This window comes from Misgurnus anguillicaudatus, chromosome 4 (assembly GCF_027580225.2).
Source record: "Misgurnus anguillicaudatus chromosome 4, ASM2758022v2, whole genome shotgun sequence".
Lineage (NCBI taxonomy): Eukaryota > Metazoa > Chordata > Actinopteri > Cypriniformes > Cobitidae > Misgurnus > Misgurnus anguillicaudatus.
The window spans coordinates 38,095,161-38,117,799 of record NC_073340.2 but is presented as its reverse complement, the minus strand read 5'-3'; the positions used below and the strand labels follow the sequence as shown (position 1 = coordinate 38,117,799).

The following is a 22,639-nucleotide window of genomic DNA, read 5'->3' as shown; positions in this document are numbered from 1 at the left end:
ACAGTTGTTCTTGGGTCTTTAGAAACCTCCCTCACTACTTTTCTTTTCAAAAGTTTTGAAATTTTCACTTCCTAGCTCTGCCAGTTTTGTTTTCCACTGTGTTGGTCTCTTCAAACATCTTGATAATACTTCTGACAGCAGTTCTTGACTTTTGAAAACGCTTTGACAAACCTGTATATCCTTCTCCTTCTCTGTGACCATTAACAATTCTTCTTATTAAGCCTAAACTAATGTTCTTTGTCTTTACCATGATGACTAGTTGTTTTGCAACATACTAATCCTAAACTTAAAGCCCATTTTAAAGGCTTAGACGATTAGTTGGGTTAAGTTAGGTAATTACGCCATTGTCATTGGACAATAGTTGTTTGTTCCATAGTCAATCAAACAGATCTTTTTTAACTCATTCACCCACAACCTTTTTTAAGTTTCCTGCTAGCATTTTTTGTGATTTTCACAAAAGTTTCACAAAATATAAACTCTTAAATATGGGTATTTTTCTTCAAAAATACAAATTATTTGCAAAAAGCTGAAATAACTGCATTTTGTGAAGGAATTTTGTTAGAGATCAGATTCAGAACGATTATCAAAACACTCACAGAGTGTAAAATAAAAAAAATAGCTTCAGTTAAAAGCAAAAATAAATTGGGTGTTTTATACATTTTATAAATTGGGTTATCTAGTGGATAATCACGGTATTACAGATTACCATAAAAACTAATCAGGAACACGGTTTTTTGTCATGCAAATGTTTCCTCTTAATTGACGAGATAACTCGTCAATGACTGGGAAAGAGTTAAGGGGGCTAATAATATTGACCGTAGCAGTTCATTAATTTAAAAAAATATTTTATTTCAGGCAAATTGGAAGAAATAAAGCTTTCACCAGAGGAAAAATATAATCTGAAATACTGTAATAAAGTTATCTTGCTCTGTTAAACATCACTTTAGAATTTTTTTAAAAAAATACATTTTATAGGTGGGTATTATCTTCAGCTGTACTTTAACAAAAAATTACATACTGTAAGGGGAACAAATATGACCCCATCCATCCATTTGGCCCAACGACGGAATCCAAACGGCATGGCCGAGGATTACCAATGACGTTTTAATGTTACGCAACTTTACATCTGACTCCAAAGATATAAAACGTATTGTAATATGAATCAAATTGATGTAATTTTGGAATATGGATAAACGTTTGATCATTCTATTTACTCATGTTTACATTGAACTCATTCATTCCATTACCAATGTCATATCAGTCCACACCGGCCGTTGTGTGGGTACTGAACACAAACTCGACCGTACTAGAGGTTGTAGCTAAAGCAATTTAACAAAGTCAATCTCTTGTTAAAAGGTCCCCATGTAGCTCTCAAAAATCGACAATCAAATATAAAACATAAGACCATAATCAGAGGTTCAATCTAGCTCCTTCTAGACGCATATAGTTAAATCATAGAACTATATAACAACTTAATTATGAAGAGGTAATTATAATTACCAAATGCGATTACAAAATCAACTTAGTTAAGGTTTAAGAAACGCGCCGGCAACATTTCAAAGGTTAATGAATTACGTTGTGCGGGGACTTGCAGGTTGCGCTGTTTATCTAGATGATGTGATTATTTATAGTGATACGTGGGAACAGCATCTGGAGCGGGTTCGGGCTTTGTTTTCGCGCTTGGCTGAGGCTAGGCTTACGGTAAATCTGTCAAAATGTGAATTTGCGAAAGCAACGGTGGTCTACTTGGGAAGGGAGGTCGGGCAAGGTAGCGTGCGTCCGTTGCAAGAAAAAGTGCGTGCCATAGAACAATTCCCTATTCCAGTTACAAAAAAAGAGCTGATGCGTTTTTTGGGTATGGCTGGATATTATCGGGCTTTTTGCCCAAATTTTTCATCTGTAGTGTGTCCTTTGACTAATCTGCTGAAAGGCTCTGTTAAATTTGTCTGGTCCCCAGGTTGCCAACAAGCTTTTGATCATGTTAAACTTCTGCTGTCCTCCGCTCCGATTCTGGCGTCGCCGCAGTTTGACAAACCTTTTAAAATCCAGGTGGATGCGAGCCAGGTCGGGGCAGGTGGTGTTCTTTTTCAGACAGGCGGGGATGGGGTGGATCACCCCGTTAGTTACTTTTCCCGTAAATTTAACGCTTACCAGGCGAATTATTCGGTAATTGAAAAAGAAACACTCGCTCTGATATGGACTCTGCAATATTTTGATGTGTACATAGGGGGTGGAGCTCAAATTGACATTTATTCGGACCACAATCCGTTGACTTTTCTGCATTCTTTACAAAGCCCAAGCCAGCGGTTAATGAGATGGGTGTTGTTTTTACAACCCTATAATTTGTGCATCAAACACATTAAAGGCGTGGACAATGTGTTTGCAGACACTTTGTCTCGCGCTATTTGATCTGACTGATCGGGGAGTCGTTTTTTTTGGTTGTGTCCTTGTTTTATTTTTCCTTCATTCCTTAAAAGTGCTTCTAGGATCCGGATTGCTGGAGTGTCGGAAAAGAGGGATGGGGGTAAGCTAAAAATGGACGACTGTCACTGTTTGTTTGTTTTGTCCATCGAAATTGTAATTGTAACCAGTATTGACATTCTAAATTGTGGGGCGAAAATAATTAGGGGGGAGATGTTAGGTCCCAGTTAGTGCTGGGCCTGTGTTTGTTTTTTATGTTTTAGGCAGGTCGTTATTGGGGGCGTGGTCTTTCCACCTGTGGCTCATCACTGGGCTTATAAGAACTCCAGCGCAGTGGATTTGGGGGGAGACACGCAGCGATGTGACGGCACTGGACCGAGCGGCTTTCCTTTGTGTTTATGTTATGATTTGCGTTTACATTCATGCAGACCTTTAGCTTACAGTACTCTTTCATGCATCCTTCATCACTGACGTTCATATACTGACTACTGACTGTTTATTTATATTTTGTTAAACTTATTTTGTTAAATAAATTGCTTCTTTTTCTATTTACCCGCCTGTGTTGCCTCTTGTTAATGTTGCAACTTTGAGCCAGTTGTAACAATACACATTGAAACGGAAGGAGATTGAGCGGAGATTAAGCGGAGATTAAGCGGGTTCTGCCGGTGGTCTTTGGTCAGGCATCAGCTGGACATCACGTTGAAGAACAGCTAGTAGATCAGTTGTGTGCCGACTTTCACATGTACCGGAACTGGATCTGTTTGTCTCGTCCTCGGGATCAAGGACGAGACAGGGAGAGAGACACAAAATCTTATTAGCGTAGGGGCCGTTCACATAGAAAACAAGTGTCACACAGTAATGTGGTTTTAGTCAGCTCGGTTCCGGACAGGCTAACTATTGCTGGTTAAGTGTATTACATATAGTTAATGATTTTAGAAACGGAAACAGAACTCGTTTGACTAAGGCCAGAGGCCCCACTGCCGTCGTTAATGCTAACCTACAGTGGCAAACGGTTCTGTATGACATACTATTTTAAGGTATTACATATAGTTAATGATTTAAAACATAAGACCATAATAAATATAAAACATAAGACCATAATCAGAGGTTCAATCTAGCTCCTTCTAGAAGCATATAGTTAAATCATAGAACTATATAACAACTTAATTATAAAATGGATAACAGGACTATCACTCTGGTAGTCCATGCGACTGCCCACCAACATAGTTAAGAGGCAGAATCTAATTAACATGAATTAACCCCGATCAGAGGTATGTGGTAACAAAGGATATCGTAATACTTTATAGTAACTTAGAAGAGTCAATAATACAGAGCAAATTAGAATGAATGCAAACGTAACAATTTATTAACCAGGTAGGTAAAACATAATTCAGAAGCCAATTTACATTCCAATTCAAATACGGAACAAACGAAAAACCATTGCATACCTGGTAAGGAGATGGAAATCTGGTTACAGATTCCTCAAAGTAAAATGAAATACAGGATGCTATATCAAAGATATAACTCTAACCCTAACCCAAGATATAGCATCATGGGGGTGCATTTCTAGATATTGAAAGTCCCGCCTAAATCTTCTACACATCTCCTTAAATAACCAGAGAACAAAGCATATAGAAATTTGGTACAGATTGATTGTTGTAAAACTCAGGGGTGTTGCCTAATATACATACAGTGGGTGATTGGTCAACATGTCTAAGGTAGGAGTTGTCTCCCAACATTAGGTTAAGTTTACTTATTTATTGTCACAGATTAACATCGAATCCTGTTGTCATATTAATAAACCCAAATGTACCACTTGCATTAAAACACTTCATATAACAACAAACAAGAACAGTTTCAGATTCTTTGTGCATGTAGAATGTAGCATTTCATATACAGTTTTAGAACGTGAGGAGAGGGGGACGAGAAAGTGTGGTAGGGTGTGACACTTCTGTCTCACACCATGGGGTATCTGTCTTGGGGGGTAGATGTGAATTCTTTGAGAAAGGTTTCAGATGATAATTCAACAGGAATTAGGAAGCGGCTTCCTGTGGATTCAGCCATTTGCTGCTGGCTTTAGAAATACCTTTTGTCAGGGTTTGGCACCACCTTACAATACAATATGTGTGATACACCTATGTACAGAGTGCAAAATGCCTGTGCAGCTGTCAAATATAAATGTATTATCAGTTATTTAACAAAACTGAAACACAAAGGGACAATTTCCCAGACAAGTTTTAGATTAATCCAGGACTAGACAAAACAGTGGCAATTGATATATGTTAAGATATGTTAGTACAATATGTTTTTAAATTAACTAACTGTCACTGTTCCTCTAGAGCAGTGCTTCTCAAATAGTGGGGCGGGACCCCCCAGGGGGGGCTCGAAGCGACACCAGGGGGCGCGCGTGAGACCCCGGGGAAAATACTTTTTCAGGAAGTGATTTTTTGCAGCGTCACTTAAAGACATTACACCCCAAACACGCTGATAAGCCGCGTGAGTTTTTTATTATTATTTATTGATTATATTTAATTAAATTTTTCAGTATCAAATGGTCAAAAAATATACTGTAAATAAGGATTGATTTTTTTATTTCAGGCAAATTGATGATTTTAAGTCTTTTCTGTTACAGACTAAAAACAATTTTAATTAAGTTATTCTTTGTTGTAAGTTGATTGATATTTCTTTTTTGTGTTTTCTTTAATGTTAATAAGGATACAATGCTTTGCAGATGTGTCATTTTATAGACAAATTATACTATTTACAGTCGCGGCGGAGAGTTGGGGGGGTGCGAAATGTTTACTTCTTCCTGGGGGGGGGGGGGGGTGACAGAAAATAATTGAGAAGCACTGCTCTAGAGAAACACCTAAGTTTACTTTAATATTTTGGATGTAAATGTTTATTGAATCATGACAAACTATATAAGCTATTTCCAAACTATGTTGGAAAGGTCTAAGCTTTAGAATACAGATAACATTAGTGTTTTATCAAATAAATTGTGTAGGGAGAGTAAGCGATTCATTTATAGGAATGTACCTCAAAACCTTGATAATACTGCTAAATATCACTGTCCTGCCAGCGGGATGCTTACAATTACTTCAGTGTTTTGCATATGGATTCTTATCGAATCTTGACACACTATATATCATTGGAAGGCTCTAAGAGTGCAGTTTTTATATTATATCACAATTTTCGGAAAATTATGACATAGTGAGAGTCAGTTTCTTAAATGTCATGGAGTCACAGGAGGACCCAATTTGTTTTTACATATTTATAACACTAAACCCCTACTCAAAACCCCCCAAATCTTGATAAACTATAAATCACTGGGAAGCTCTCATAATGTTCTCAACAGGAACTAACATAAGAAATGATACTAGGTGTTCTTCGAGGGACCGATCTCCTTGCTTCAGGCACAGAAGGCGAATAGCATGAAAATCCAACGTGAGACGAGTGAAACAAAAAACTAAACACAACAACTTTGATGGAAAGTAAACTAATAATGGATACTTACACAATTGGTCGGATGTTCTGTCACGTTTCACCTTAGAACATAAAGAGGAGGACGATGAGAGGATACAAATAACATAAAACTTTTAAGGATGTGGATACAGCAAACACAGGGTAACATTAAAGACAACAGACAGAGACTGAACTTAGGCAGGGGTTTAAATACACACAGGAACACAGGTGGAAACACTGATGATAACAGGATCAACAAAGTGCAAACAATAATTCTACAAAACTGTTGACAAACTATACATCACTGGAAAGCTCCAAGAATGGAATTTTTATATTTTTCAAAACGTTTTAACAGAAATAATAATGCATTGACAGTAATTTTTATTATTTGTGACAAGAGTATACTACAAACCGTTGACACCTAGTGGCCGTTCTTGGTAAAACCAGTATAAGTGTGACACAAACCTCATTTTTGTGATTTTAACTTGAAATTTGGATCACAACTACTTGAGACGTAAGGCTTCATGTTTAAACTATTACTTTTGTGAAATATTTTAAATTTTTATAATTTTATTTATAATGTTATTGCATTATTATAATTATTTTAATTATTAAAATAAATTTAAACTGCTATAACAATTTATTTATTTTATATTTTACCTCCAGAAACTTACATGAAAATCCTTAAATTGTTTTCTTTAAAGCAAGATCAAGATTAGGCTTCTAAACCAAAAAAAAATGTCAGAGTTACTTAATATTAAATAGAAATATTAATTTGAAGGCGCACATCAACTTTTCAACCTCCCACTCAAAAGTGGTGGGTGACAGTGAAGTGGTTAAAGCACCTCTAACATACATTTTAGGCTGGGACTAACTTAAGCCCTGTCTGGGAAACTGCCCCTAAACTGCTGGATGGGTTATTTTTAACCCATAAAAGGTAAATATTGGACAGAACACATGCTGGGTCAAAAATGAATCAATTTTAACCCAGCGGTGTGTTGTGTCCAATATTTAAATTATTATTGGTCAAAAAGAACCCAGACATTTTTAGAGTGTACATTTTTTATATTTGTTACCTCAAATTTCTTTGACATTTCTCTTTATATTCTTCAAATTATGTTTTATATCAACTCATGAAAGTATTGAAATAACCAACCTTAATTAATCAACTCCTCTCAACCTCTTGTATTTTTATTATACTTTTACATATACAAGAAATTTTAAACACAGAGACGTAGAGATTTTAAAATACTCTAAAACAAGTTTCAACACAGCTGAAGCCTTAAACAACTTCTGCTTAACCATCCATTTGTAACATTAAATGTTTGATCCATCCGAACACACATGCACACAAACGCGAACACACATGCACACAAACACGAACACACATGCACACACACACACACACACACACACACACACACACACACACAGTAATATTGTAATAATTGTAGTTGTAGCTTCTCAAATAGTCTTTTAAAGCACATGTATTTATTCATGTCACGACACTCAAAAGCAAACGCATATGTACTATGATAAAACATTTTCTCCACTAATGATAACAAATAATCAATACTGACGCCAGATCGCTGACGCAACTCTCTTTTGTTTTGGTGACAGTGCGTTGTTTCTATTCTGTAAAAAAGGGCACCTATTGTAACCTTTTTACAAGATGTAATAAAAAGTGTGTCTGTGAACTTTCAACTTAAAAATACCCCAAGATCATTATAACATGTCCAAAATGCTCTTATTTACCCGCTCTGTTTTAATGTCTGTACCTTTAAATGCAAATGAGCTACAGCTCCTCACTCCCTTTCTGTTAATAGATTTGATTAATACAGTCTGAGACCATAGTATCTAGTGGACAGGGTACAACTCGCAGAGGGTGGAAACTATGCTAAGGGCTCAGTCACACCAAAAGCGTTTATGGCAGTTGCAGGCGCCTTTTTTGAATGATATTCTATGGGCAGGGCGCGTTTGCGCGCTGTTTATGCGCGCCGAGCGCCTTGCGGATTTCTGCCGCCTGCCGCGCACGCGTTTTTGAAGGAGCGCTGACAGCGGAGAAGCGCCTGACGTCATTCGCGTCTTCCATTGTCCAATCGAATGAGGGGAGAGGCGGGCCTTACGTTGTGGTGAGGGAAGTTTACAGTTGCTTTGAAGAACCGGACTCCACTCGCTCACTCTCTCCTGCGTGTTTGTGCACCTCTCACCCTCAAACAAGGTCAGAGCAAGCGTCCTCTTTTTAAAGTTTCTGCTAATATGACAGTTAACAGCAAAAGAGCGCACGCTTCAATATTTGATTGACAAGACAGCTGACTCGGTGGTTGCTTAGCAATATGAAAAGCCGCGCCGCACTGCTCTTTTTTAAAAAAGGCAGTGCGTTGCGCCTTGCGTTTGCAAGCGTTTAAAGCGCTTTTGGTGTGACTGGACCCTAATGCAGGACTGTAAGTGGCCGGGGCTTTATAAATGTGACCTTTTTAATGGGGATTAAAAAACAAGAAGCGGGTGGATTTTTTACATCATAGGGTGGTTGTATTTACAACATATTATGTCCAAACATCTTGTAAAAGTGAATTCTGCATAATAGGTGTCCTTTAAACAGAAACTTTGAAAAGGTTAAAACCTGCCAATGATGCACAATGAGACAGTCCAGACTTTGTCTCAAACATGTTATTCCCTAAATGTATTATAACATAGTAGTTCTGAAAATAGTTTAAATGCCAGATTTGGACTAGTAAGTAGCACGGTGCAGTTGCAAGATTTTTAAGGAAAATGTCCAGGAATTACAATGATTTGAATTTGCGCTTTTGCGGGGGTCGATGCAGGAGAATGCAAAGAATCCATTGAAACATAAGATAAAGAAATTTACTGCTGTGCTTCTTTTTCTAGTATCTTAACGAAAACACATCAACATTTTTTTACAAATTTGTATCAATTATGATATTGAGAGATAAAGATCAAAAGCAAAGATTGCTCTGCCTTGTGTAATTAAATAAAAGGTCAATGTTACAATTGACCCTGCATTACTGCCCCACTCAGCCCCACCCATGCTCGTGCACACAGTTTCTGTATGGTAATCACCCAGTTACGTGTTTTCAGCAGTAATAACTTTGATTTGCCTCAATGATTTTCTGCTCTATTCTCTTTTTTAACTCAGACACCAGAGATGAGTTCATGTGTCCTGTAACGTTTTCTGTGGGTTTATTTGAGCTCCATCTACAGCTGCGACTGGAGTTCTCGGACGTCACAACACCAGACACTGTGGGCACTGTCGGCCACTGTCGCTCACCCAAGTTGGAGGGCGGGGGGGGTAAGACAGGAGCACTAGGGGCAGGTGGCTTTCTTCTGGGGCTGTTGTTCTGGTTCCCCCTTGTACCGTTATTGTCTGTGAGTCCGAGGGGAGGTCTGAAGGTCCATTGTTGATGCTCTTTGGGTCTCCTGCGTATGATACGTCGTGCTGGCATGATCCTGTTAGACTTTGTATTGCGAAAATACATAGCCGTGGAGATCATAATCGTTGCTAGTAGCATAACACTAACAACGATAGCTGCCACACCAAGAACTTTCACTGGATTGTCTCGACTCTGCATTAAAAAGGTAGCCACAGGACCTTTGAGCCCATTCTAACACACACACACACACACACACACAAAATGTTGTTAGTAATTTATAAATAACAAGCATTCATTTCACTTCAACTGCTAGTAGTTGTGTGAATCAGAGCCTCTGGGGAAATGGACAGTTAAGCCTATGCGCAAGATTATTATTAAATAAAACGAATGTGCTAGTAAAGTTACGATACTAAAACATGTTAACTTCATATTTATGTACAACATGGTATTTACATGGTAATCCAAGCTTCTTCGACGAATACAAGCATGTACAATATTGAGGTGTTCAAAAAACAAACCGGTAATTGTGTCCAGCTATAGTTATTATAGTTGACATGTACAGTTAAAGTTGTCTTACCGCCTCTGTGATATCAATTTTCAAAACAGCAGTGGTACTGAAGGATGGGGAGCCTCGATCACGAGCCTGTACCACCACGGACCACCGGCAGTCTTTCTGCCTGGTGATGTTCTGCACAATCTCCATAGATTTAGCAAATGGTTTCAGCTTGATCTCACCGGTGGAAGCGTTGATGTCGAAGATGTTGTCTGGATCGGCTTTCAGAATGGAGTATTCAATGAGATTATTGGGTTCCTCGGCATCCTCATCCACAGCCTAAAAACCAACCCAAAAACAGGACCAAATAATCTTCTTCATGTGGATTTGTGAGATTCGGCAATAGGTTTCTGCTGTACAGTTCATAGCTGTGCAGCTATAAGCAGATTGAGTGCATACAAGTTTAGGGGCTTTTGATTACTGTAGAGATACAGGCTGAAGCATGTCTATAAAATAACAGTACATGTACATAAATGTAGTAAACGATAAACATACCGCTTTGTGTTAAAGCTACAGTTATATGCAAACGTTTGGGCACCCCTGACAATTTCAATGATTTTTATTTTATAAATATTTGTGTGTTTGGATCAGCAAATTAATTATCAAATAACTGAAGGACACAGTAATATTTCAGTAGTGAAATGAGGTTCATTGGATTAACCAAAGATCTGCAATATGCTTCAAAACAAAATTAGACAGCTGCATAAACTGGGCACCCATACAGAAAAATCACATCAATATTTAGTAAAGCTCCTTTAGCAGAAATAACAGCCTAAAGACGCTTCCCATAGCCTGTAATGAGTGTCTGGATTTTGGATAAATGTATTTTGGACCATTCATCTTTACAAAACATCTCCAGTTGAGTTAAGCCCGATTTATAGTCGTGTGTAAATTCTACACCGTAGCTACGGCATAGGCTATCCGTAGCCTGTGCGTAGCCTGACGTGCACCTTGCAAAATTTTTAACAGCGCGTCAGTTCTACGCGGACCGCAATCGCTGTGATTGGTCCACCAGAACCTCTCCCGTCAGGTAAAAAAAACCTGCATCATAGGTATTTACGTTTGCAACGGTGAAAACAAAGATGAGCCAAGTTGAGGAGTGATTTAACTCAAACTGCATCAAAAGTCGCTGTCTATTTACTTCCATCATTGCTAGTCTTCTCAAATCATACACAACAAGTTGCTATTTCTTCTTCGTTTGTGGGTTAACTTGCCAAGCTTCTTCTTCTCTGACGGTCGCGCTGCTACTGTGGTTACAGGCGTGGATACTGCCTACCAGCGGTTTGCGCGTGTGTTTGCACATCGACGCGGACGACGATGCAAAAGTATAAATGAAAACTGACGCGGAACCTACACCGCAGGACCTACGCACAACTATAACGAGCCCTTTAGGTTTCATGGTTGCCGAGCATGGACCGCCTGCTTCAAATCACCCCACAGATGTTCAATGATATTCAGGTCTGGGGACTGGGATGGCCATTCCAGAACATATCAGAATGTACCTCTGCATAAATGTAGATTTTGAGCAGTGTTTTAGGTCGTTCTCTTGTTGAAATATCCAGCCCCGGCATAAGTGACACCATCTGCAGCAAGTTGTTGTTGTAGGTTTTTGGAGGTGTTCTGTGCGCTGTTTTTGACTGTTCTCACAATCGTTCACCTCTCCAATATTTTACGTGGCCTTCCACTTTTGGCCTTAACAAGAACTGTGCCTGTGGTCTTCCATTTCCTCACTATGTTCCTTATAGTGGACAACATAAATCAAAATGTTTGAGAATCTTTGTTTTCAGGTCATTTGAGAGTTGTTTTGAGGCCTCCATGTTGCCACTCTTCAGACGAAGAGAACAAAAATTGGCCACCTTAAATACGTTTTTAGGATTGGATGCACCTGTCTATGAAGTTCAAGGCTTAATGAGCTCACCAAACCAATTGTGTGTTCCAATGAATCAAAATGACAAGGGTGCCCAAATGTATGCACCTGTCTAATTTTGTTTTGATGCATATTGCACATTTTCGGTTACTCCAATGAACCTCATTTGACTACTGAAATATTACTGTGTCCCTCAGTTATTTATCCAAACTTTTGCATACGACTTTATAGTCCAGTGAATAGTGTAGAAAAAAAGCAAACCTCTATTTTCAGTGGAGCTCCGATAATCATGGTCTTCTCTAAGAACTTCTCATTAAACTCTGGGCGGTGGTCATTTCGGTCCAGCACGGTCACAAACACCTCTGCAAGGCTATATTTGCCCTCAATATCTTCAGCCTTTACGTAGAAATTATATTTTGTCTTCACTTCAGCATCTAAAGACGCCCAGGGCTGTGTGTAAATAACACCAGAGGTGTGATGAATGAGAAACCTGCAACACACAATAACAGCCACTTCACTGAGAACAAACTGTCAATGTATTTAAATCAGCCCACAATTGGATTGAGGATCTTTCTTTGCCTGATAATAGTTGAGTATTTCTGTATCCTAACAACACCACAGGCGGTGGGTGAATGATCATAATCAGAACATAATAGGAAAAGATGGTTTAACAGTCAAAATAAATGTCTGCGTTTGAAATTAAAGCCAATGTAATAACTCGTAAGCCAGTCTGTATTTTAATTGGCTGCTTTATTCTTGTCAATGCGAGTCTGAATGTGAAAATTAACAGTCGGTCGGAAAGCTGCGATCTTTCACAAGATTATAATTTGCCTCCTGCACTGGGGAAGAGTCACGGCATAAATTTGCAGGTTTTGCATTAACCGTGTGCTTCTTACCTCCAGCTGTCAAACTGCTGCCTAATTGGGACCTGACTCACTAGCGGGTGTGGATGTGCTATTTCTGATTCTGACAACTAAGATTAGTCAGAGCCTTTGCTGGAGTTTGACTTTTAATACTTTGTTAGTAAAAATCAACTTATCATCTTCTTCGGCATCCAACCAGGTGCTTGATGTCCACAAAACAGATGTTATTCTGTTGTAGTCAACAATACTAAAATCTTATAAAACTCTTATGCTTGCTAAAATGTGATCTTTGTCATTTTTTTTTCAACTTTCAAAGTGTCACTAACCCATTAATTCAGGGACAACATTTTTGCATTGCATAAGAACCAGAATCACTTGTTCAAGACCATAGTTATCAATAGTGAAGGCACAGTTCATTTCTCTTTACTCACAGATCAGCACCAGAACCATAGATAGAATATTTCACCTCCCCCCAAAGCCCAGAGTCTGGATCTGTCGCCTGGAAGAGAAACCAAAAACAGCAGAAATTATAATCAAGCCGAATATGAAGCTGCTGTTATAGGTGAGACACAAACACATAAAAGTTATTCATCAACATTCATCTGTGTCCTGTTCCAAATAGGGTTTGACTCACAGTGACTGGGACCACATTGGAGCCGCCGGGAGAATTTTCAGAGATTTTAGCGATGTAAAATTCTGAGGAAAACTTTGGAATATTGTCATTTGTGTCCAAAAGATTGATCACAATATCTGCAGTCGCACTGAATCTCTCTGGAGTGTCGCTCTCAACGGCTAACAGCTGAAAAACATCACACAAGCATCTTATGATGAAATGTTTTAGCTCTGACCCTGAGCATAATATATGATGTCCTTTTAAAACAAAACCTAGAATAACCTTGAATGTTAGGAAGTGATATTTCTCATAGTCGATGGCACTGGAGTTTTCTACAATGATGGTAACTTGAGCTTCATTAAGAACGGTCTGAGGAACCACGCGAAGAACTCGTGCTGGACCCACCAGCAGCAGTCGAAATTTAGCATTTGCTCCCTATATTAGTAAACAGTAAAGACAAACAAAACTCATCTCACCTGATTAGAGCTATACTGAAATTTCAGGTTTCAGTGTGACATTTTTAGCAGGGATCACAAAAAATAACATACTAGTGTTACTAGTAACCTTTAATAATACAAGAAACACTACTTGTTTGGAATTTTGATACACATTTAATTGAGATCATTCTTAAATAATTCTAGTAGCTTTTGTTCCAACTGTCACACTGACAGATGTTTTGCTTTATGAATACTGTAAATCTATACATAGAAATCTTAACTATCCACAACTGTCCTCCTATGATGAAACCTACTGTACATGACATGACATCGGTCAAATGCATTCAAAACGTTTCATTCACTGACCTGATCTGAGTCGTTCACTGTGATCTTCAGACCTCTGAGGATATCGCCTTCAGGTGGATGCTCATACATGCTCAACTCAAACATGGTCTGTGGACCGGTTTCACCGTAGAAGGTTGGTGGGTGGTTGTTGAGGTCCATCACACGAATAGTAACCGTGGTAATGGCATAGTCGAGTAACTGGTTGTCAGAACCAACTTCTGAAGCCTTCAAATACAAAAAAAAAAAAACTATTATACAGGCAACTTCTACATTTACATTCAATCTTTAGTGATAGTAATTTACTGATGAAAATTTAGGCAACCTTGACTTTCAATTCATATAGCTCATTCCTCAGCTGTACAGGAAATGACGTCAAGCTAATACAACCGCTGGTGCCGTTGATGCTGAAGAATCCCTCACTGTCTGATGCAAACAGAAAGTGCCAAATGTCCATTAAAACCAGCAACATTTAACCAGAAACATCAACCAAGTGTCTGATGACTGTCAAGCTCAAAAATTCAACTGGTACCATTAAGGATGGAATACTGGATTGGATTGATATTGTTCTGATCGCCGTCCTTTGCGATTACAGTGAATATTTCTGATCCCTGACGAGATGAAGACAAAACAACAAAGACAATAATGTGGTCATCGACCTATTTGTTGTAATTATATTACTTGCAATATTACATGCCATCCATTTCTGAATTGTAGACGTGTAATCATATCACTTACTGGAACAGAGACTTCATAAACGAATCCAAAATATGGAGTACCAACAAATACTGGAGGGGAATCTTGGGTATCAAGTACGTTGATGGTTATAATCGCTGTTGAGGTCATAACAATGTATTTCCCATGATATTTACCACCACCGTCCTTGGAAAAGAATACATGTACGACACAAAATTTATTAAAAACAAAATCATTTAAAAATTATTAATAAATGATGTGAATGTTAAGTATGGTAGCACATGCTGACCTCTGCATTTACGACTAATCGCAGTGTGTAGTGAACACACACACACACACACACACACACACAGAGCAGTGGGCAGCTATCACCGCAACGCCCGGGGAGTAACTGGGAGAAATGAGTCTTGAACAAGGGCAACTCAGTCGCAACATAACAGACATGAGACTCGAACCGATGACCTTTGCGTTACAAGCCCAACACTTTATAGCCATAAGGTCACAACTGCCATAATATGAGTCATAATATACTCCCATTTTATTAAATTCACCTCCTTTTGTGTTTAACGAAAGACAGCCAAAAGGGTCATTAAGAGAAGTGAATGATGACCTGGATGCACACTCCCTACCCTATCGCAAAGGAAAGAGAAAAGACACATTTGATTTGTCGAGTTTGATCCTCACCTTTGCAATCACAGTAACAAAATGAGTCCTTGAAAGTTCGTAGTCCAGCGATTCACCAAGTTTAATGCGCAGAACTCCACTGTGACCATCAATAGTGAATTTGTTGTTGAGTTCAGACTGCAAAAAAACACAAAACAAGAATTCATGAATTAATGAATGACAAGCCAAGAAAAAATTCAGAGCTTTTTCTCTGTGCTATGCTGTTGTTTTAAAGATTATATCATGAGCTTGTGACAAATGTTATTATTGTGATTGGTTTGATGGATATATATATATATATATTAATATATTAATATATCTGCAATTTGCCTAAATGCATAGTGTGAAGAGTAAATAAATAAATAGATTGATAGAAATGTATATTTGAAAATTAGAAATGAAGAGCTCAGATGCAAAAGCTAAACACCACTCCGTCAAAAATGAGATAATGATATTATTAACCGAAGGCTCTCAGCACGTATTATATGTTTGTTTAAATACTTTCGCGTCAAATCAGCTAAATCCCACCCTCATGTCATTCAGAAATACAGATTTGTTGCCAGAATCCATTAAAAGGCACAATGATTTTTCTGCAGATTCTTTAACTGCACAAATAAAGTATTGGATGAATGACACCAGGCCTGGGTGAAGAGTTTTTTTACCTGGTTAAAGGAGGTTTAGTGAATAGATTAGGATATTCACAGATTTTTTTGAGCCTTTTACCTTTATTCAGAAGGGACAGTGAAGAGTGACAGTGAATTTTGTTAAATACCATTGAAATTACTAAAGTGGCATTTATAAAAAAATGCATTTCAATTAGTTAGTTAGTTAGTTAGTTAGTTAAACCTTTATTTGTCCCCTTAGGGCAATTTGTTCTGCAGCAAGACATACACTAGACAAACACAAATACAAAAATCAAGACACATGAAATACTTACATTACAATACAATCACCATTACATCACGACATCATGAAACCTCAATGAGTATTATTCATGCTATATAACAGACCCATCACTAATTTATTGTCAAGTCCTCTGGGCTGCGTTTAAGAGAGAAATGGCGAGTGCCTGTATCTGTTGCTCTTTACTAAAGGTAGTCTAAACCGAGACCCAGAAGGCAAGAGCTGAAACTCTAAATGAAGAGGATGGGAATCATCAGAAATTACAGATTTTGCCTTCCTTACTACCTGTCTGTTATACAGGTCAGTAAGACTGTACTGCTGGACACCTATAATTTTACTGCTAACCTTCACTATATTTGAAAGAGCAGTTTTGGCCTTAACAGTGAGATTTCCATACCAGCAGACTGCTGAAAATGTTAGTACAGACTCAATGTATGATTTATAAAAAAGGGTCATCAAGGTCTTATCGATGCGGAATTTTGACAGCTTTCGAAGGCAAAACAGTCTTTGCTGGCCTTTTTTGCAGATCATTTCAGTGTTAGAATTAAAATTTAATTTGTTATCAATCAAACTGCCCAGATACTTGTATGTTTCTACAAATTCCACCATCTGCCCGTTTATGAATTACTGACTAATAATCTTTTTGTTGTTTTCAAACATCCCAAGTAAGTTGATATTGTTATTATATTTGTTATTTGAAAATTAGCAGAAGAAAATTTCAGCATTCAAATTGTTTTACTTATACATGTAGTAGTGTAATAAACAATAGACCCATTGTTAATGATACCCACATTACTTGTTCTGAGTTATAGACTCATTCCTTGAAAGTGATATGATCAATATAATAGCAGTGTGGTAGGGGTGGCACGGTTCATGAAAAAAATCCGAACCGTTCGATTCGCTTGTCTCGGTTCGGAGCGCGTGTGTGTCGTACGGTTCAACGGTTCATGGCATGCGCAATGTATGTAGCCTCGTGCCCTGTATGTGACCTCAGATAGCGTGTTCCCCTTTCGCGAATAGCGCGAAAGAAGAGGTGACTGGTGTGAAGAGTGAGTGCTGCTGCCGGTCATGTTACGTGTAGAAATGGCAAGAGGGAGAGAAAAGGAAGTCTGCCCGCAGTTGGAGGATGCGCCAGCGTCGTGTAAGTTTGGTGTGTGGAAACATTTTTTATCTCATGTTACCTATGATGCGGGCGGAAATAAAAAAATAGATACAGCCACACGCGACAGCCTTCTCTCCGACCATTTATCTAATCTGAGGTAATGAACACTGTTTTACGTCTTTTCGTATTCAGCGCTATTTTTAGCCTTTCGTTGATAAAACGAAAGCGGCTGATTTCCGCGTAGTTTCATTTTGCTTGCGTGTGAAAGTCGCGCGATCTTATTTCAGAAACTGCCCCTTAAAGTAATCAGGACAGAAATGGTCAAAAGTGGACAAAAGAGACGGATTTAAATATTACAGGTGTAAACGTTATGTTTCTCTCTCGTTCACATATTCTCTCTGCAGTATTTAAGCAGCCTCTCAGTGATAAATCTTAAAGCTACACTGAAGTTGGCATTTTTATCTTTGTGTGCTAAAAATGCACACAAAGTTCATGTAGATGGCAATACACATTCTCTTTTTTGCCAAATAAATGAAAAGCATGTTGAAATCATCAATGTCTTCCCTCTCGCTGTGTCAAAATCTCGCCTGGCTTTCCTCAGGGATGTTCCCAATAATGTGCTTAAAGTCAAATTCAGTTTGTGCATGATTACATGATATAACTTGTTTTAATACTGTATCCTAAATTATGGATAATTAATACATTAATAAGATAATACATTTCTGGAGTGTTAAAAAAAATAACAACAAGAACCGTACTGAACCGAGAACCGTGACCATAGAACCGTGATACGAACCGAACCGAGGGTTTTGTGAACCGTGCCACCCCTACAGTGTGGAGTTTAATTAGAAAATGCGTTAACAAAAAAAACAGCTCCTTCTTGTCCTTTATTAAGAAAGAGGGAAGCAAATGTTTGTTATAAAATATGGCCCATATTCCAACTCTATTTTATACCCCTACGTCTACTCCTCACCCCTTCCCCGTTGAAACAGAGTGAAAAGGGAAAGGGTTAAAAAATAGTCCCCTAAGAAATGGGACCCCATCAACTTATCATCAACTGAAAGGATGCCGCCTTCACCTGTAGTCATATAAGTTTAGTTACAGCCTAAAAGGTGGCCACATCCCTCTGTTAGCGATTCAGATGCTCTCTCTCCCTCCATCTATTCACGTTTCTGTTTCCGGTCCACGCTCTGTTCGCAATCGCTGAAGTGGACTAGCAATCTAAAGCACAGAGAGTTTTCCCCAGGTCCCTTCTGCAGAACGGAAGCATACTGGGGGAACCGGGACGCTATCAGACCGGGGGGACGCGACCAGATGGGGAAACAGGGACGCGTTCAGTCCATAGACTGTAAAAGGTGCGGTCAGGACAGGGATGCAATCGCGCTGCAGAGGTTATATTTGTCTGTGTAGCAATTTCTTGTAATTGCATGACGGTTAATATGAACATAAGATTGAATGTACCATAAAACAAATGATTATTTGTCATTAAAAACTTTATTCATGTGAAAAAAAGACTTGAATTATACTTGCATTAGCAGCCATGTTACTGCCTCTTCGTTTGAAGTGAGGTTCTGAAAAATCTTTGTTTGAAGGGCTACGTATTTGACCCTTTCCTCTATCTCTCCAACTAAAAGAGAATTGGAACATCCCTAGCCCTCAATGTGAATGCTCTACACAGAGCGATAGAGGGAGGTCAAGGGGTAAGGGTTAGAAATGGAATTGGGCCTAAATCTGCTGCTGAATTATTACATTAAATGAGCCATTTCAAACATTGCTGGAGGGAACAAGGCAATTCGGTTAAAAAAGTTAATTTGAGAGGGAAAAACTTATAAAGAATTTAGGATGCTCAGCTAAAATGATCTCAAATGCTTTAAAATGGCAACAAATACCCATGGAAGACAAAAAAAGCAAGTACCATTAAAACAGATCGATGAATAGTCAGGATGGCAGCCTTTCATCACCTCTAGAAAGATCAAAGATGATCTAAGATGACCTGTAGGTACTGTGGCAGTCAGAAGACCTCTGATTAAAGCTAAGCTGTTTGCAAGAAGCCCCCGTAAAGCAGCATTGCAGAACCACATCAACTGACCCAAATAAAAATGGTGTGTGGTGTTTTTAGAGAGTAATTTGAGAGTAAAAATGTTCTTCTGTGGTCTAGACATAACCTCAGGCGACCCCCGGATGCTGAATTTAAGCCACAGTACACTGTAAAGATGATGTTTTTCATACTACGGTGTTGGTCCTATTTATGGTATACAAGGGAACATGGATCAGTTTGAATACATCAGAATACTTAAAGAGATTATGTTGCCCTTTGCAGAAAAGGAAATGCCCCTATAATGAGTGTTTCAACAAGACAACAACCCCAAACACACAAGCAAGAGGCATGGCCAGCGCAATGAGATCACCATTAATGTTGACTGGGATTTTAATGATAAAATGTGCCATTTAAAAATCACATTTTTCTAGTGTATTGTATACCTAGAGTGAATAATAAGCAAAAATAGCAATATTTTTGTAAAGGAATTTTAATTGGTCGCTTAACTAAGCATGTTTCATAATGTAAAATTTCTTGCACTACGGAAAGCAGACATGAAGGCTACAAACATTCCATAATTTCAAGGTTGTATATTGCATTAACTAATTTCACCAAAAGGGCAAAGTCTTGGTTTCAGAAGGATTCAGGATATGGAGTGGCCTGTTCGCTCAATCCCCTGATCTTTACCCATTGAGGTGACATTATAATGCAGTTTTTGAAGCAAAATCAATTCAATCAGTCAAACACACAGACTAGCGAGGCTAAGCCCTCAATACCTGGACAAATGTAATTGAAATTTAATCCAAGAGCATCACATGATGGTACATTAGTGTATTTGGTATACGTGTGACTGACAAACAGTATGTGAGGTGACATTTGACCTGCAGGTAGTAGGTGACACTTCCTCCTGACCCCAGGTCTCTGTCTACAGCTTGGACTCTATAGATGCTTCTGCCCGGTTTGGTGTCCTTTAACCCAAACACAGACAGACACAGCGTCAAAACATTCAGTTTAAGAGCTCCAGCCCTCCCCGTGACTGAGTCATTGTTAATATGAAGACATCATGCCATCTTTCTCACCTCAGGGACGTCTGCCATAAACGGTAGATTTAAAAACTGTGGCTTTTCATCATTAGCATCTGTGACAAACACACTCACTTTTTCCACAACCTGAAGGAATCAGATTCAAAGCACATTTGACCAAACATGCAAATAACAGATACTTATATCTTGTTTAAATAAATTATATAGTACAAATACATTTCAGCGGAAATGGTTAGGTTAGGTATAATATGAGTGTGCCCTCAGTTAGTGATTTGTTATGGGTTAGTTCAGTCTGTCACCTTGTTTCTGCCATCTGTGATGCTCACAAATGTCACAATCTCATCCTGAACCTAAGCAATCAAAACAAGTTAAACTGTTAACACAAATGAGCTGGAAACGATCCTTACCGTCATGAGATGGCAAAGCTGCAATTCGTAATGTTTCTGGTGTAAAAAAGGAACGTTTTTTGAGTGTTAAAAACTGTATCCTTACTCCAATTCAAAATTGTTAAATTCTAATAATCCTTTTTAATATGAGCCAAGGATGGTTTTGGGGGAAATGTAACCCTCAATTTGTATGTTTCCAACTCTGAGACGGTGATATGAAGGCAAACGTTACGGACTGCAGCTTTAAAAACCTAACCACACACCTCTCTGTCCAGACTTTCAATGAGAGTCACATGACCTGATTTGGGCTCAACATTGAAATACTCTTTGTAACCCTTATCAAAGGTCATGCCATAGGTCACGGGTTCCCCTTCTGGGTCAGAGCCATTTAGTGTATACAAATGAGTTCCTGTAAAATAAACAATGCACCACAATTAGTCTGAATTACCTCGGCATGTGTCCTTGTGTGTATAGTGTTTTTATTTAATGAATAAATGTAGTACAAATAGGGCTTGTGATTACAAATCTATATTGAATGAATTAAATATAAAGTCTACAATACAAACTCAACAAAAAAGAAACACATAACTGAGAATAACACTCTAGCACCAATATAATAAAAAAAGACTATTTCATATTTGATCTAATACATTAAAAGTGATCTGTGATACGTTTAACATGATAACATGCAGTTATTGTAGTAGATTTCAGAAGTTAAGTCTATTTGAATACTAACCGACAGACGTGTCTTCTGCAACAGTGAATAACGCCATATTTCCACTGAAACTGTCATCACCATTATCATAAAAATATGGTGCAAAATCAGATTTCCCTGAAACACAGAAATAACGAATAAAACAATCAAAGTTTTAAATACACAAAATAAATGCACTATAGTCAAAATGATTCTAAAACTTCTCCTTTGAAACAAAGATATATATTTTTATATTGTTTAGGTAAATTTAGACACTGTCAGAAATTGACATGGTAATGAATTTCATGTCATTTCTCAATTGTACTGTTTCTTATTTAAGAATGTATGAAATGACAAATAACAAGGCATGTTGCCTGCCTACGAACTCATTTGTTCCACTGAAAGGATTACTGATGTAATGAGAGCTCTGATTAGCTGATTAGACAAAAGACTATCTTACCCTAACTAGTTAAAAGCTCAGTGACTCACCCATAGAAATGAAGATTGAGACGAGGAAAAGACAAATCTGCCTTTTTCTCATCATTTAGGTAGTAAAGGATGTCAGACTGTAGAAGCATACAGCTGCTCTTCTTCTGCAGACGTCTATGAATGTGTCTGAGCTGAAGAGAGAAGCAGCGTCAATAATCCTGTGACTCAACCCACAGCTCAGAAACAACAGAGCTGAACCTCTGACCCACACACACACACACACACACACACACATTAATAATGATGAATGCACTTAATAATAATCAAAAATCAAGTATTTCTTCAGATAATATACTGTAGACCCTTTTACTGTTTGTACACAATGATGACGTGGCAGCATATGGGCGCACATCTTGGCAACGGAAGTATGGCGAGAATCAGCAGTGAAGGAACACAGAGAAAGTTATTTTAAAAAGTTGACTTTATCAACACAGCTACCAGATCCGTGTACTATAATGAAGTGGATAGAAGACGTTAGCACAGTGTTCTTCACTCCCAATGCTGGAGAGCCGGTGCCCTGCAGAATTTATCTCCAACCTTAATCAAACACACCTACCTGTGATTTTCTAGTGATCATGAAGACATTGATTAGCTTGCAAGTGTGTTCGATTAAGGTTGGAGATAAACTCTGCAGGGCACCAGGGTTGGGAGTGAAGAACACTGCGTTAGCAGATG

General features: G+C 38.3%; 1 protein-coding gene and 1 pseudogene across 1 annotated transcript; both read right to left on the bottom strand.

Moving 5' to 3' along the window:
- Positions 1 to 22,639, bottom strand: part of LOC141363751 (uncharacterized) — a 118,989-nt pseudogene that overhangs the window by 45,181 nt on the left and 51,169 nt on the right.
- Positions 7,027 to 22,558, bottom strand: LOC129420948 (cadherin-related family member 1a). The gene is made up of 17 exons (XM_055176132.2): positions 21,965 to 22,558; positions 21,518 to 21,613; positions 21,045 to 21,190; positions 20,695 to 20,745; positions 20,432 to 20,521; positions 20,234 to 20,320; positions 15,331 to 15,447; positions 14,689 to 14,832; positions 14,483 to 14,561; positions 14,276 to 14,376; positions 13,975 to 14,178; positions 13,454 to 13,606; positions 13,193 to 13,357; positions 12,990 to 13,057; positions 11,957 to 12,185; positions 9,853 to 10,107; positions 7,027 to 9,506 (listed from the first exon to the last, which is right to left on the bottom strand). The coding sequence occupies exons 1-17, from the start codon at positions 22,017 to 22,019 to the stop codon at positions 8,979 to 8,981; spliced, it is 2,568 nt and encodes an 855-aa protein (XP_055032107.2). The 5' UTR covers positions 22,020 to 22,558; the 3' UTR covers positions 7,027 to 8,978.